The 15,221-nt window shown below is 40.0% G+C and overlaps 1 protein-coding gene across 6 annotated transcripts in view; it reads left to right on the forward strand.

Moving 5' to 3' along the window:
- ADAMTSL1 (ADAMTS like 1) overlaps positions 1-15,221 on the forward strand; it is an 858,582-nt gene that overhangs the window by 484,984 nt on the left and 358,377 nt on the right. Inside the window, exon 1 of one of the 6 annotated variants that reach the window (XM_070589761.1) lies at positions 5,966-6,396. The exons of 4 other annotated variants lie outside the window; for them this stretch is intronic. In XM_070589761.1, the coding sequence (XP_070445862.1) occupies positions 6,334-6,396 (63 nt within the window). In that variant the 5' untranslated portion in view covers positions 5,966-6,333. Of the gene's footprint in view, positions 1-5,965; positions 6,397-15,221 lie in introns of those variants that run through there. One more of the 6 variants, XM_070589762.1, reaches the window with a different exon arrangement.

A 15,221-nucleotide genomic window follows, 5' to 3' on the forward strand; every position in this document is an offset into this window, starting at 1 on the left:
TCTGTTTGCTTGTTTTTTCTGGGGAGGAGGGAGTCCTAGAATTCGAATCTAAATTATATTAACAATTTATTCCAGAATTTTATTAGAATTTTTGAACACACAGAAAAGTTGAAAGACGTGTACAGTGGACACTTGTATACCCATGACATAGCATAGCAAAGATTTACGGATGTCCTATTTTGCATCAGACTCTGAGCTAGACTCTGTAAACCCCTCACTCCACTGCCCACAACCGCCCTGCAGTGTGAGCCTCACCCTCATCATTTAACAGCCGAAAACAAAAGCAAAGCAAACAAAGAAACAAAACACTGGGCACAGAGACTTTCAGCAAGCTATTTCCTTAGATCCCTGCTGGTAGTCAGTGGAACAGCTAGGATTTGAACTGTCTGGCTTCAATATCTGGGTTCTTCCCACTGCACCAACCAGCCTCCAGAATTCCTCTCTGCTACTGGCCAGGGTCACAGATTCTAACCAAGTACCTACAGTGTGACAGCCCTGAATTAGCATCGGTAGACAATAGGAAGAAATGTAAGCTGAGGCTCTTAGTGCTTCAGGCAGCTGGAGGTGAATCAAATCAAATTTTAAAATTTGTTGAGTTCCTTCCATATGTAATATGCAGTGCTAGACTGTAGGGAGAGATCACTGAGGATGTGACTTGAGACCGTGGCACAAAGAATTAAACATACTTTTCCCCTTTTGGCAGCCTAAAATTCTCTGGTGAGTCAGAGCCTGGCCTCACATGTTCCTCTGCTTGCTCTGTTCTCCTCACCTGCAAAGCCTTTCCCCTTTTCATCTCCCAAACGTCTCTGTCTACCTGAAGGTCTAGTTCAATTTCTGTTTCTCCCATTTGAGTACTCCTCACTGAGTCCTCAAACCAGCACAGGCCTCTTCCTTCTCGGAACTCCCGCGGCCCTTTGCGTTACACAGAAGCAGTGTTTCCTAATGGTTAGGGACCCCGATGGCCTGGGTTCAGATTGCAGATCGTCCTCTGTCTGGGTGCGTGATCTTGGAAATTTATTTAATTCTCTGTGCCTCTGTTTTCTCCTCTGTTAAAGGGAATATATCAGTCACAGATTCTGTTGCAGAGAACAGAATTTATTCTTGCTAATTTAAGCAGAAAGTGCTATATTATAGGTATTAACTAACTCATGGAAAATTGGAACTGCCAAAGAAAAAGTCTCTAGTTTGAACTTTCTGAAGGTTCCCCTGCTACTCTGTGGCAGCAGATTACCAAGGGAGGGGCTGCCTCTTCCATAACCAAGAAGTCACCTGCTGAATGGAAATGCAAGGGTTGCCAGAACCATGCCCACCTCTCTGATCTGGCTAATCAATTGCATGCCCATGCCAGCCTTTTGGCATCCACAAAGGTAGCCACTGGTTAACATGACTATAGACAAACCACATTGCTCCATAGCCATTTTTACAAGCAGAGAGAGCCAAGTGTGGCCTCTGCCTCACTTCTACCTTCTGAATTTTTTTTTTTTTTTAAAGATTTTATTTTTTCCTTTTTCTCCCCAAAGCCCCCCCGGTACATAGCTGTGTATTCTTCGTTGTTCTTCGTTGTGGGTTCTTCTAGTTGTGGCATGTGGGACGCTGCCTCAACGTGGTCTGATGAGCAGTGCCATGTCCGCGCCCAGGATTCGAACTAACGAAACACTGGGCCGCCTGCAGCAGAGCGCGCGAACTTAACCACTCGGCCACGGGGCCAGCCCCTACCTTCTGAATTTTATGGGTGAGCTTCTGAGTGGGCAAATCTAAATCATATCCAGTACCCTAGCTGCAAAGGAGTCTGGGGCATGTAGTTTCTAGGTTTCTGGCCTCTGCACTTCAGGAAGGCATTGGTTGGGATGAATGTTGACTGCCAATCCACCATAAGTAACATCCCTTTGAGGACGAGTGTACCTGTTCCATGGAGTTATTGTGAGGATTTCATGAAGTAATAAAGTACTTAGAACAGTGCCCAGCATGTGGGAGTCTCTCAATAAATATAACTATTTTCATTGACTTCTCAGAGAGCTGTCCAGAGGAAAGTCAAATGAACTTAGACATAGCTCCAATTTCCAACCTGCTAATAAGCAATTTTGATGAACTCACTCAAACCCACTATGAACCCACAGAAGAGCACCAGTTTCTTCCTCTGCAAATTGAGGGTAATAATCACTCTCTATCTTATAGAGTGTCTGCTCCTATCACATTAGGTCATGTGTGAAAGATGATTGGAAACCATAGCAAACACTCCAATGGCTTGGGTGTTAAATGGATATTAGGTGAATTGCAAAGCAACAGACTCTTGCTCAAATTCCAGCTCTGTCTCTGAGAATAGGGGTTGGCTTCCTGTAATTTTATCTTATCCATCCTCACACCATTTTTCCCTCCCTTTAATTTTCAGAATTAGCCAGGAAAGTCAAACAACTTCCACACATGCCCACGAGGACGGTAAGGCTGAGGCACTGCCATAAACCCCTCCTTCAAGAGGGGAGGTGAGGGCTTAGCCAGCTTGTCAGAGCTTCCCCTCCCACACTGAGTTCTTTCCAGAAGACCCTCTGCCCTCCAGACACCAGTTACTGCAACTGGAGGGCCAAGCGAGGAAGCCCAACCCCAGGGAGAGACAGGTGGCTCTGGAAGGAGCCCTGTAAGGCACTCTCCCCAGGGAGAGAAATTCCAAGAGTTTAGCTCACTCTTTCCTGCCATAAAGCACACTGAATGTTAACAGCTTGCTCCTGTCCAAGCTGGTGTTTTTTAAATTAAGTATTGTTAAATCCATACCATTTGGAATGATGCTTCAGACAGCCCTGACACTCTTTCTTGCTTCTGCTTTCATTTCACCTAATATATTGTGCAGGGAGCCGGTAACTAGTATTATGGCGGCCACTGCCCCTGCTCAGACACTGGCAGACGGCTTTAATTTAGATACCTGAAGAGGAAAAAAGGAACCCGGCCAACGCCCTGCTCAGATGCCACGAGAGGCCTTTCCCAGGCTGCTGTTCATATACATCTAGATTACCTAGGGTTTTACGTTATTTTTCCTTGGCACTGAGAAAGGTTTTAGAAATGACAAAGATGGGAGACAGAGAAGCTATTGATTAAAATAAGATACTTTCCATTGTCAGGTAACATACACCCATAGTAAAACCTGGGTAGCCTGCCTTCTTCTCCTTTACCTTGACTGTAAACGTCCCTCTCCGGCCAGTATGACACCACTGCCAACATCTGAAAGTGTATGTGTGTATACATACATACATATATATGTGTGTATATGTGTATACACACACAGAAACGTATATATATGTATATGAGATGAGAGTGATTTAGAGTCAGAAGACGCTGTTCAATGGCCAGTTCTAGCCAGTGGGGCCAGAGGCAGGTCACTTAACTTCTCTGAGCCTCAGCTTCCACATACAGTCGGTCCTGTGTATCTGCAGATGTGAAACCTGCCAATACAGAGGGCCAACTAAGGGACTGAAGCATCTGCAGATTTTCTCATCTGCGGGGGGTGTGGAGGGGGAGTCCTGGAACCAATCCCCTGCAGACACCAAGGGACACCTGTATGTGTACAAAACGGGTGAGTACCTAACCAACTTCCCAGAGTAGTCATAAAGGTCAAATGAGATTGTGAGTATAAAATTGTTTTGTAAACTTCAAAAATAGCACATGAATTTGTAATTATCAATATTAGCTCATCCCCAAAACTTACCCAAACCCACCTTGATTTTATTCTCCTTTTTCTGAAGTTAGAGTAAGCTTGGAGTTTCCCCTGTGTTGTGTAATGTTTGACTATGCGATTGCCTTTCCTTGTTTCTCTGGGCATTTCCAACAGGAAAGGAAAGGCTACAAGCATAGGGACCAGAAGCATGAGACTGTGGTGGACATCCTCCAGGTGTTCACCCAGTGATTGAGGGCTTGATGTAAGATTATCATACTATTCAGTGGCTTCATGGAGGTGACCACTTTGCTGTACACTGACATGACTGTTGAAACTCCAAGGCAGAAATTTCTGACTCAAAATATCTAGACAGTATTTATTTCCAAAGTGGGATGGAATCCACAGTAGCATACAAGTGGCTACCAGTTAGTCTCTGACCACGCCCAATTTTTTTCTATTCTTCTACAAGTGGTACCGTATCATTAACATTGTTGCCACTATTCCTTCTCCCACCATCTGTTCTCCCCTTTGGATCTGCCTACTGAGTGATGTTTATGTGTGAAGAGGAAAGAAGTTGTGTTACATAGAATATTTCATTTTATGGAGCTAATTGAAACTCTTTATCTAATGACTCTGATAGAAGAAAGACCCCTGTAGCAGGAAGCTCATATGTGTAAAAGGAGATATGTAGCATAGCCTTATGAATGAAAGTTTACTTCAATCAATCCGTTTTTTTAATACGATGAGGATTACAGATAACACCAGTCAAGCATTTTTACATCTGCTCGTGAAAACTCTTTAGCCTATAAGCTTTAGCTAGTTTTTGAGAGATTTGTAAATCTAATCTTTCTGAAAGGCAAAAGCATACTTCAAGAATTGGACCTCTTTGTTATGGATTTGTCTTATCCATTTTCCTATGTGAGTAAAAAGGTGGATCTTTGTATGCCCTAACTTTCCTAACAGGTTGAAAAATGGGAATTCTAAAGCTCTTCTGTCTTTAACTGATATACTATATGAAGTAAGTACCCTGAAGCTGAGCAACCTGCTTTTCTTCACCTTTTTAAAAAGCAAAACTGCAGGTGTGTGTATAGGCAGACCTGCTTGTGTTCACATGCCTATTATGGCTTGATCAGCTTTTTCCATATTTGTGTTTCATGCCTCTTGTTGGTATTTTTTGGTAATGAAAGCAAAGAATATTAATTCTGAATGTCTTCTACCTCCACCATAAATATTCCTGGGCTATCAGGAGATCTACAAAGGAAAAACTTCCTGGTGACACACCTATGGAAATGTAATGCCAAGTTTGCTATTTCATTCTTTCAAAAACTCAATGATTTCTGTAGCAGATAAGAAGAAAGACGTCCTTGTTTGACACTTGACACTTTTCTAAAACTGTAATAAAATCCTCTTGTGGTAGAGTCAAATCTTTCTTGCTGGTGGATTAACCAGACTGAGAAGCTTCCTGACCTTCTCTTTGCTGTTACTGGTCCTGTCGTCATTTCACTGCTCATTAGCACTTCCTCCAGGGCTGGACTGGACGTCGAAGGTCATCTCCTCGTCCAACCTTCTTGCAACGGGAGAAGGGAAAAGGAGATAAAACTCACTTCAGCCTTTTCTGCTGCATTATAATGGCTCCAATAAAAGACGAGGATAAGGAGGAGGGTGAAACTGTTGGTTAAAAGGTTTGGGGATTAACCGAGGATTTAATTCATCCTTTCTTTTCCTCTCCCTGTTAAAGCAGAGAGTTGAGAGTTGGCAATGTGTCAAAACCAGTCTGTTCCTTAACCCCAAATTTCAGCCCCACTCATCCCAGAGTCTTTGTTAAGGGCTTCGTTTTAAACTTGGGGATCTAAATTTCCAATTGTGCCTTCAGCATTAGTAAACCTTGGATGTTTTAAATTGTCACTTTACAAAGAAGCAATGTGCTTTTTTTAATTTACAGATCAAGTCATGAATACACAAAGTGACTTATGCCAATACTTGGTTTAGCGAGGAACTTTAAAAAACTTACATAGTCTCCCTTTTCCGAGTCAAGGGGGGAAAATAAAGAAGAACTTTATGGAAAAGGAGTAAAGCAGTTGTATACAACACGTTTAAAGGGCACACTAAGTCAGTTTTTGTCTATGGTTCTTTCCCTCTACGGCATATGTTATATATTGACAGGGATTAAGTTTCTCTTCTGAATGGAACAATACAGAGTCTCAGGGAGCTACTGTATTTTACAAAGCAACAGGCACCAGCACAAGCAAACGGCAAATAGAAATGTGTCTCACAAAGAACTACCCAGGTTAGTTAAAAGCACAGGGCTTTGCCTCATCTTTTGCAATTCTGCATCTTTTGCAGTTCCCTCCTTGCTCTGCGGCGCGCGCTCTGCTCTCCTTTCTTTTTCGTCCTTTTCCCCTTTTTCGCTCGCGCTGTTACGCTTTCTCTGTCCCCCGGCTTTGTTATTCAGCATGTCTGATTAGCAGGAGCCTGATTGGCTGGCTGCCTGCTCCGAAAGAGATTCCATTCAGCTTACCCCCCACCCATCCACCCACCCACCCACCCCTCGGTCAGGAAATGTGAGCGGGGCTGATGGAAGCTGATAGGCAGGGCTGGAGTGTTAGCACCAGGACTGGAGGTGACAGCAGGCAGAGGAGCACTTAGCAGCTTATTCAGTGTCCGATTCGGATTCCGGCAAGGATCCAAGCATGGAATGCTGCCGTCGGGCAACTCCTGGCACACCGCTCCTCTTTCTGGCTTTCCTGCTCCTGGTAAATGCCTTTTTCATTTCAATACATTGCTATTGCCATTGAGTCTGGGTGCTGCTGAGGTGGTGTGTATGTGTGTGCGTGTATCTTTATCTTCAAATGCCAGGTAAAATAATTGACACGACTTAAAAAAAAAAATTCTTTCAGAACTTTCACCCCAACTTCCCAAGCATAATGAAGTCTGCAAGACTTTGTGGAATTAGTTAGAGGTATATATTAATACTGAGACATAACTTTGGGATATACTGCATAGACGTTGTGAGCTGAGGACTGTATAAATGGTGGTGTGTATGCTTGGAATTTGGGTAACAGGCATCCTGAAATCAAACTCACTGTGGTGTTCCTGGAATTTTTTGAAGGAAGGGCTGTGAGGGGCTTTTCCCACTGTCTTTTATGAATTCTTCTCCCTCTGCGCACATGTGCTACGGAACCAGGTAAAAGGGGAATGAGAGCCTCTCTGCAGCCAACCCAGATTATAGCTCATAATGACTACGAGTCATCCATAGATACAAGTTAATGCTAGTATTTATGAATTGACGATTACAGTCTTTGATCTCAGATCTGCTTTTGAAGAAGAAAATGATGACTTTTGTAGGACTGCTTTCCACAGTCACAGTGATAAGATGCTCTGCTCTTGAACATCAGCACACACTGCATTTTTGACTCAAAGGAAATGTTCCGTTGTGACTCATACTTGGTTTTATGGGCAGAAAATGAACATTTACTGTCCAAAAAAAATCTACACTCAAAATATTAATAGCAATGCACATTTTTTTAAACCAGAGTGTTCTGGGCAGGGAGCTTAGCAAACCTCATCTGAAGGTTTGATTCCAAAATTTGCACACTGACTCCAAACAAACGTGATTGTAGCTCTCTCTGTCACATCTATGGCATGCCAGAACTTCCTCAGAAGGTAACAAGGCAAGAAGGGAATGAGGTAAAAATGCAAAGAATATGTAGGTTGCACTGATTTGTTGATGGTAAAGGAATGTTTTGTTCTGATTAGACTCTGAAAAATTTGACCTGCACTATAATTTTTGAAGAAGAGAAACAAGGCATTTGGTACAAATTGAAAAACTCCAAGAAGATTCATCAGATAGAGTAATCAGACAGTGATTAAATATTTTATACATTTCCACTTTTTATTTGCATCATTGTCACCAAGAAATCACAATGCTGCATTGCAAAGGTTGTAAATATAGAAACATATTTTCAAGTTTTCACAGAAGTTTAAAGGCAAACTGAATTTTGAGCATGAATGGACTGTAAGTTTTAGCTGTTCTGAGGAATATAAAAAGCAGAATTTTTAGGTGTGCTTTATGACTAGTGGAGCAAGCAATTTATGAAAGGTGTCTCATTTTTTCCATATGGGACGTGTTACTTATATACACACCATTAGTTTGCCTTGTATTTCCTTCTTTGTGATTTTTTTAAAGTGTGTGTTATTTTTCCCATTTAATTGCATCATAAAGCAAATTACCAGTACACATTCCTTTTTTGGTATCTTCATATGCAAGTATGATCTCATTATATTTTGGAAAAACTTTCCTTCAGGAGTATATTGTTTTGCTGCTCATTTGATAAATGCATTATATCCCTCTTTGATATCTCGAATAGTCACCTATATATTTGAGCATATAATTCAACTTACATGGAAAAAAAGGAGAGTTTGCTTATTTCAGATATAAAACATAAAACATATTTTGTTTAAATTACGATAATTGTATTATGAGGGTAAAATGAAATCAAACCCAGGTTTGTTTTATGTCTGCATTTAAATGAATCCGGATTCTGAGAGTTATGCTGGAAGAGAACTGACCAGGGAGCGCCTCTGTGCATCCCTGCGCAGAGTAGTAACAGCATTAGGAAATACCTGCCATGTATTGTGTGTCTGAATGTGCAAAACACTAGGCCAGTTGTTTGAAAAGCAACCCAATGAATCCTCACCATAACCTTGAAAATAAGGCATTTTTAAGCCCATTTTACAGATAGGGAAACAAGCTTATATTTGAACCCAAAGGTTAAAAAAAATGGAAAGAAAACGACTTGTTTGCCTTGTAGGATGGTTGTTAAATGTTTAGCAGTGACAGAAGCAATGGTGTGGCTTGGTCTGTAGTCTTTGTTGGAGATATTTAAGCTTTTCACATCATCTTGGCCATTAAAGTTATGTCCAAGATTATGGGCACTTGTTGCACTTGCTCATTAACTGCCCCCTTTGGTTTTGTGGCCAAAATTAAATTATTGGCCTAAGAGAAAGTGACCTTTGCCTGATCAGTAGTTGGCTTAGAACTAGAAGTGTGACCTTGCCAGCTTAACCTTCAGTCTGGGTAGAGAAATTGAGCTGGGTGGATTGTTTTCCTGTGATTCTTTTACATGTTACAAGAGGCTGTCTGCGCTTAGAATTAATTTCAGCAATTTTTAAGGAACGCTTCAGCTTAATTGGAAAACATCCTGTGTGTTTGGTGACAAGCCTAGTTTCTGCTTCAAAATAGCCTTCATATCACTGACAGCTGAATCATCTGTATCATGACTTGGTTCTTGAATGTGTGCAAATATTGAATGTCGTTCACCCTCAGTTTTGTCAAAGTCCTTTCCCTTTTGAGCATTGTTCCTGAGAGAATGAGGTCCCTGTGTCTTCTGTATCTATTTTAGGTTACCACCCACATTTTCACGCGAAGCTCATGGATTTCTTTTTCACTCTGGACACAATAATGACAGTAATAGCTAACAAGAGATTTCATCCTGATATTCTGGTCAAATTAAGCCACATAACCCTACCTTCCCCATCTTCCCACCCTGCTACCCTTTTTCGTTCTTCTTCCTTTGTCCCAATTGTTTAGCTCAAAAGGAATGTGGCGAAACCCATGACCAGCCATTGACATATGTGTCCATCCAAACTTGAAGTCAGACCGCTTCTTGTCAGAAAGGCATTTAATCAAATTTGCATTTGCTTTTTGTTTCTTTTAAGTGGTTTTAAGCTCTTTCGCCTGCTATTGTGGGAGTTGCAAGAGTAACACTCAGAATTATAATAAAGTACATGTGTTTTTCTGTTGAATTTCTTTTTCTTCTCTGCTCTAATTTATACATGGAAACTAGTCAAACACAATAGCCCATTCCCTTCATTCTCTCTGGCACTTTCCTGTGCTATTATCTAAGTGGATCTATCTTGGATGGCGAGAAGCACCATTAGCTTGTGGAATGAATGTTAAATCCCTTATTTACAGCAGATTTTGGCCTGTTCCTGTAAGTGTGTGTGTGAGGGGGGAGGGGGTGTATGCAAGCATCTTCCTATAACTATTCACTGTATATCTATGTCTTATTCTCATGCCTAGATTGTCTTTAAATCAAGCTTAAGGATTTTTCATCTAAGTCTGCAGAACATAGTGAAGCCTAAGCATTATTTTCTTCATGTTTTTGTGAAGTTTCTGATCTAGACATGGTCAGCTACATTTCTCTTTTAGAAGGCTCCTGTTTTTAGTGTTTCAGTCTGTTCAGGACCACTTTCTGGCCCCTGTTATTATTTTCATGTGAATCAGTTCTATCGCTTCATATAAGTTATGGGAAGTATGTCCAATAGTGGTCACTAGTGAACTACAAAAGAATTCTGTTACACCAGGAAAGATTTTTTTCCTTGAAAGACTACATGGATATTGAAGATTTTTGAGAGAAAGAGAAAAAGTGACTAAATGAATGTGTTTGTGCATTTATATGAGTGTTAATACATGGTGATTTCCCTCTCCTGATATGTATGAATAAAGTAGAAAGCAATCCTCCAGCACACTATTACTCAACCTTAGGAGCTGTACAAAATTCATTCTTATATCCTAATGACAAAATTAAAGTCAGGGTCTGTGTAATTTTAACCACCAAAGTGTAGTTAACCCCTGTCCTTGCTGCTCATTTTTTTTTAACCCAGTTTATGTTGGTGTATTTTTCATGGGAATTATACTTGGATGAGACGTGGTCTGGTGTTTTGCTTCTCCCCTTTATTATGGCTTAATCAAAGTAGAATTTTAAATTCTTTCAGGGAAAATGCAGTGTCCTCTGAATTCTGCGTTTCCTGCTGCACCTGGTGGAGTGCCTTGTCTATACCAGCATCGTAACTGTGAACTACATTAAGCGAGGAAAGGACTTATAGAGACTATCACATGGTTCTCTAATTCTCCACTTATTTGATGTTTCCTGCTTTTATATATATAGTCCAGTTTCTTTGGTCAAGTGGCAGCTCTGCTTTTAATGTTTCTATTTTAGATTCCAGGTCTAGTTATTTAAGTTTCTCACATCTAGTTATTTAAGTTTCTTTCTACCCTTCCCTCATTATGCATATTCTAGTTTCTTGTGGTCTCATCAGTAGAGTGACCCAGAAGTGACCTCTTCATAGCATGCAGTCCAATAGTCTTTTCTTGTGTGAGAGCATTCCTTGAATCATCATGAATAATCTACTGGTAAGTGTGTTGAGATAATCACAGGAAAATGTGTCTAAATCAAGTCTTACAGTCTTGCTATTTTTACTAATTTTCCTCTTCTAGAGAGCAGGCTTCAAACTTTGTGTTTTCACCAGAATGAGACAAGTTCATGTCATTTTCTGTCTATATCATAAAAACCACACCATGTGGTTGAATTTTGGCTTGATTGGCAGTACTGGCTCATGAGCGGCTTAGGACTGGCATACCAGGGGTGATGTAAGTCCTAAAGGATCCTAATTGACATAGGCCAGCACAGCTGTGCGGGGAGCCTGCCTGCTAACTGGGGTAAGCTGTTGCTATCAACCCCTTCTTTCCATGAGCTCAAAAATAAATGACTAAATCTCCCCAATTCCCGAACTTCAAGATTAAAACCTACATTGAATAAAGCTTAACTGTTCTAGTTTCCCCTCCCGGGGGCTTTGCTGACTGGAGCACCCGCATGTAGGGCAGTTAGAAGTATTCTGGTCACGTCAAGAAGACGTCCCAATGGCTGTAGTCCACAGCCAACAGTGACCTTTGGCTTTTTATTTTTTATATTTCCAGAGGCTCAGTATTTATAAATCAGTTTGAGTGTTTTCCTGTATTTACTAATGGTCTCTATTTCAGTCATAGACATAAATCTTATCTCATTAATTATTGTCACCTTCTTTAGGAGAAATACCGTAACTTCTGTTTGATTGCCCCCACCCCACATTCCGCCAATGTATAGTTACATGCATAGTTAGCATTTTGTAATTATTTCTCAAAGGCATAAATAATTAATTGTAATCTCTACAATATTATTAAATGTAATTTCTTGTGCTACCTTGCATTGATGTCTGTCATTGTGCTTCTCATACTGTACTTACATGTCTGTCTGCTCCACATCGTTGTGGGTGACAGCAGAAGGAATGACTTTTATTCCTACCTTTATCAGAATACCTGGTAATTGGATCTCAGTAAATGTTGTTGGATAAATGGATGAGTAAGACCGACTTGGCAAGAAAAGGTGAAAAGAGAGTGAAGTACAAGTAAGAAGGGAAAACGGGAACATCCATCTCACATGTGAAGCATTCCACTAATTCTGGTTTTGGTAAGACCAAGTCAGTAACCTAATAACTTCCAAAGAGTAGAAGTATATTTTGTTTTTCTCTCTCTTTCTTAAACATATACATCCACACAATGAACAACAACTTTTTCCAGTGTCCGTAGTTCAGAATATCAATTTGTGTGGCAGAACATACTGGAACTATTTCTTAGTTGAGATAAATTCTTAAGGAAAAGCTCTTTTCAAAGCAAATCCTTATCACTGGGAGAATCACCATTAAAGATGTGTGACCAGTGTCCAGGGAGTATTCATCTGCCCCACACTCACTGGGGTATCATGCTGACAGACTTCAATCTTATGTAGTTTCTACTATATTGTGCTTACTTTGTAATAACCCAAATCAGTGCAAAAACCAAGCACACTCCATTTGGAATTATATGTCTGTAAGTGCTATTACCATAGTAGCTTGCATCTCCCTTCCTCACTAGATTTTTCTCTAAAATTCTTGTTAAATTAATTACAATAAAACCAAAAAGGCTTTGTGCATGGGAAGGAGGACAGTTATAATAAAAAGAATAGCAGAAAAATCACATGTGTGAGCATACTCCATTTATAATAGAGGAGATTTATTCCACTTCAGAGGCAAGAAATTGCAGGACTCTAATAGTTTCACCACCTGTGAATTATTTGGGTGCACCTCATAAGCGGGTTCTTTCTTCTATTTGTTTAAAGAAATAAGTGGTATGTTCGCCAATTCTACACTACATTAATTTTCACAGAGTTTCCATTTTCATCTTCATTGCTTTTTCAGATTTTTTTCCAAAGCTTCTGCCATTCTCCAACTAAAGCTTTGGGTATTTTCTCCTTCAATTTTTGTCCGGGGACTTTCTCTGTCAATTCAGTCTGTTGGCATAAATGTTGGGACAAAGGAGAGAGCGAGTATGATAACCTAAGATAAACTGACAAAAATTCCAAGAGCACTAACAAAATGAGACAGGAAATTATGAGCAACCTATAATTTCCAAGTGTCCAATAAAATGAATACACTTCACTTTGTTCTCTAGTAAAGTATGGTAGGGTGTCTACTTTGCCAATTATAATCTCAGTCACCATTTGAAGTCTTCCAGAGTATTGGTCAAATATTGTATTTCATCAATACAACCAGAAATGAAAAAGGGTAATGGAAACAATAAGAACTCCTACTGTTCAGGTGCTGAAGTGGGATTTAGAGGAAAGTTTTTTAGAAATAGTCTGTTTTTTCATCATAGTTGTTATAACCATTTGTCATTGAGACCTAACATAATTTCTCTAATGTGCCACACACTTTTACTTTGGGGCTTGTAGCTGGTCTGAGATAACAAACATTCTTTGAAATTACTGTTATAGAGTTAGTTTAATTGACATTTGGACTCACTGCATGTATATTCATAGCTTTTAGAACTAAAAGGAACTTTTGAGATGGCATAAAATGTGACCCCATTTGACTGGGATCTCTTTGAAGGCAGGCGTTTGGTTTTATTTTGTCCTGGATATCTTTATATCCATGAAGCAAAGAGTTTGATATACACAAAGTGTTCAGTGTAAGTTTGTTGTTTGAATAAATGAATTCATTGCCTATTCTAGCCCTTTCATTTTGCTGATAATTGAATTTAAAATACAAAGATATTTGAGACATATTTCCCAGGAACACGAAATAGGTAGGATCCAGATCCTGGAATCTGGATCCCTTTCCTTTGAGTCCATATTCCTTCAAGAAAGAATTCATTCTCTTTCTATTATACTGTGTGGCCTCTCAAGACCTTTAAACAAGAACCAGCTGAGCTGGCCTTGGTAGAGAGAAGTTGAAATGTTGTAGTATCGCATGCAGAAGAAACCAAAGAACCAATGAAGCTGCTGGAAAATCATGTTTAGTTAAAGCTCAGTGATCATAGTTCTTTTGTAAACATTGGCAGGGAGAGGGGACTGAGGTCCATAAAGCTTGTCTCTCGCTCTGGACCTGCGTCATATCAACAAGCTTCATTTCTCTTGCTTTCCATATCAATGAAAACTGTGAAAAATTTGGTGATGGATATGTGAAAATGTGAACTTCATGCGGGACCTTGCACATAGTAGGTCTCCAAGAAGTGCTAGCTTCCCTCCTTTTCCTTCAGTGCAATATAGCATATTCATTGAGAGCCTGCTGTATATCAGGCACTGTGCTAGGTAGGTACTGGGTATACCGTGTTGAATAAAGCAGACATGGTTCTAAAGATGGGTTTTCCATCATATAATATGAGAAAAGATTTGAGATGGGGTGGGGGGAAGGACAGGAATTAATTAGCCAGTACTTTCCATTGGTTTCGTGTTGCTGTCATGATATTATTTTCTTTAAACTGTATATTTAACTATTGCTGATGTAAGGGGGTCTCTGCCTAAAGAAATAGACACACTAATTCATTATTTATAGTAATTCAAGAAAGAATGTGTTAGAAAAACTCTAAAACTCTAAAGATTTATATTTAAGGTCACTTCTTTGAGTTATGCCTCTTTTTTTTCCTGGAATCTTCTTTTTTAGCAGTACTGAAACCTAAGCTTAATGAGTGTATTACTTTGTCTCTGGGTTTATTTGCTACGTAAACACCTGTCTTTTCCATCTTAGACCTATGCTTAAGTAGTGAAACCTTTAGACCAGCCCCTCATTCAAGTGAATAAAAGGCCAATCAGTGGCATATAGAACACTAATGAGAGTAGGTTTTTTCTCAAAAGGTTTAGCTTGCTCTGTGGAAACCATTTGTCTACAGGAACGTTACAAATCTTTGGGCATCACCCTGGTGACCAGTCAGCATGTTCTCAGCTCTCTGGCAGGAGATTTTCCAACACCTCTGCCACGTCCCTATTACCAGCCCCAACCTCTTTAATCCAAGGCAGGCATTCCTAACCTTGGCCGTTCCACTTTGCTAGCTGCAGTTTGGTGGAGCTGCACTCACCTCAGTGGGACTGTTTTGCCTATCGACTCCAGGATCTTGATTTTAAGAAACCCATCCAATGGTTTATGTCCACTTTAAGAGTTCTTGATTATTGAAAGCAGCGATTCCCAGACTTTTGGATTTTATAGACCATTAAAAATTCATAAGTATATAAGGATGTGTTTACAGGTAGGTAGGAAGTATGGAAAACAGAGACAACATTTCTAATTTTTTATTTTGTCAAGTAGAGACATTAATAAAATAAACTTCCATCACCTTAGTTTCATAAATGAAAAGAGAGTGCTTGCTTCAATGTGAGAAGCACTTTACATATATCTATCTAATGCTCATAACAATCTTATAGAGTAGTTACAATAATTTTTCCCATTT

Source organism: Equus przewalskii, chromosome 22, assembly GCF_037783145.1.
Source record: "Equus przewalskii isolate Varuska chromosome 22, EquPr2, whole genome shotgun sequence".
In the NCBI taxonomy this organism is placed as follows: domain Eukaryota; kingdom Metazoa; phylum Chordata; class Mammalia; order Perissodactyla; family Equidae; genus Equus; species Equus przewalskii.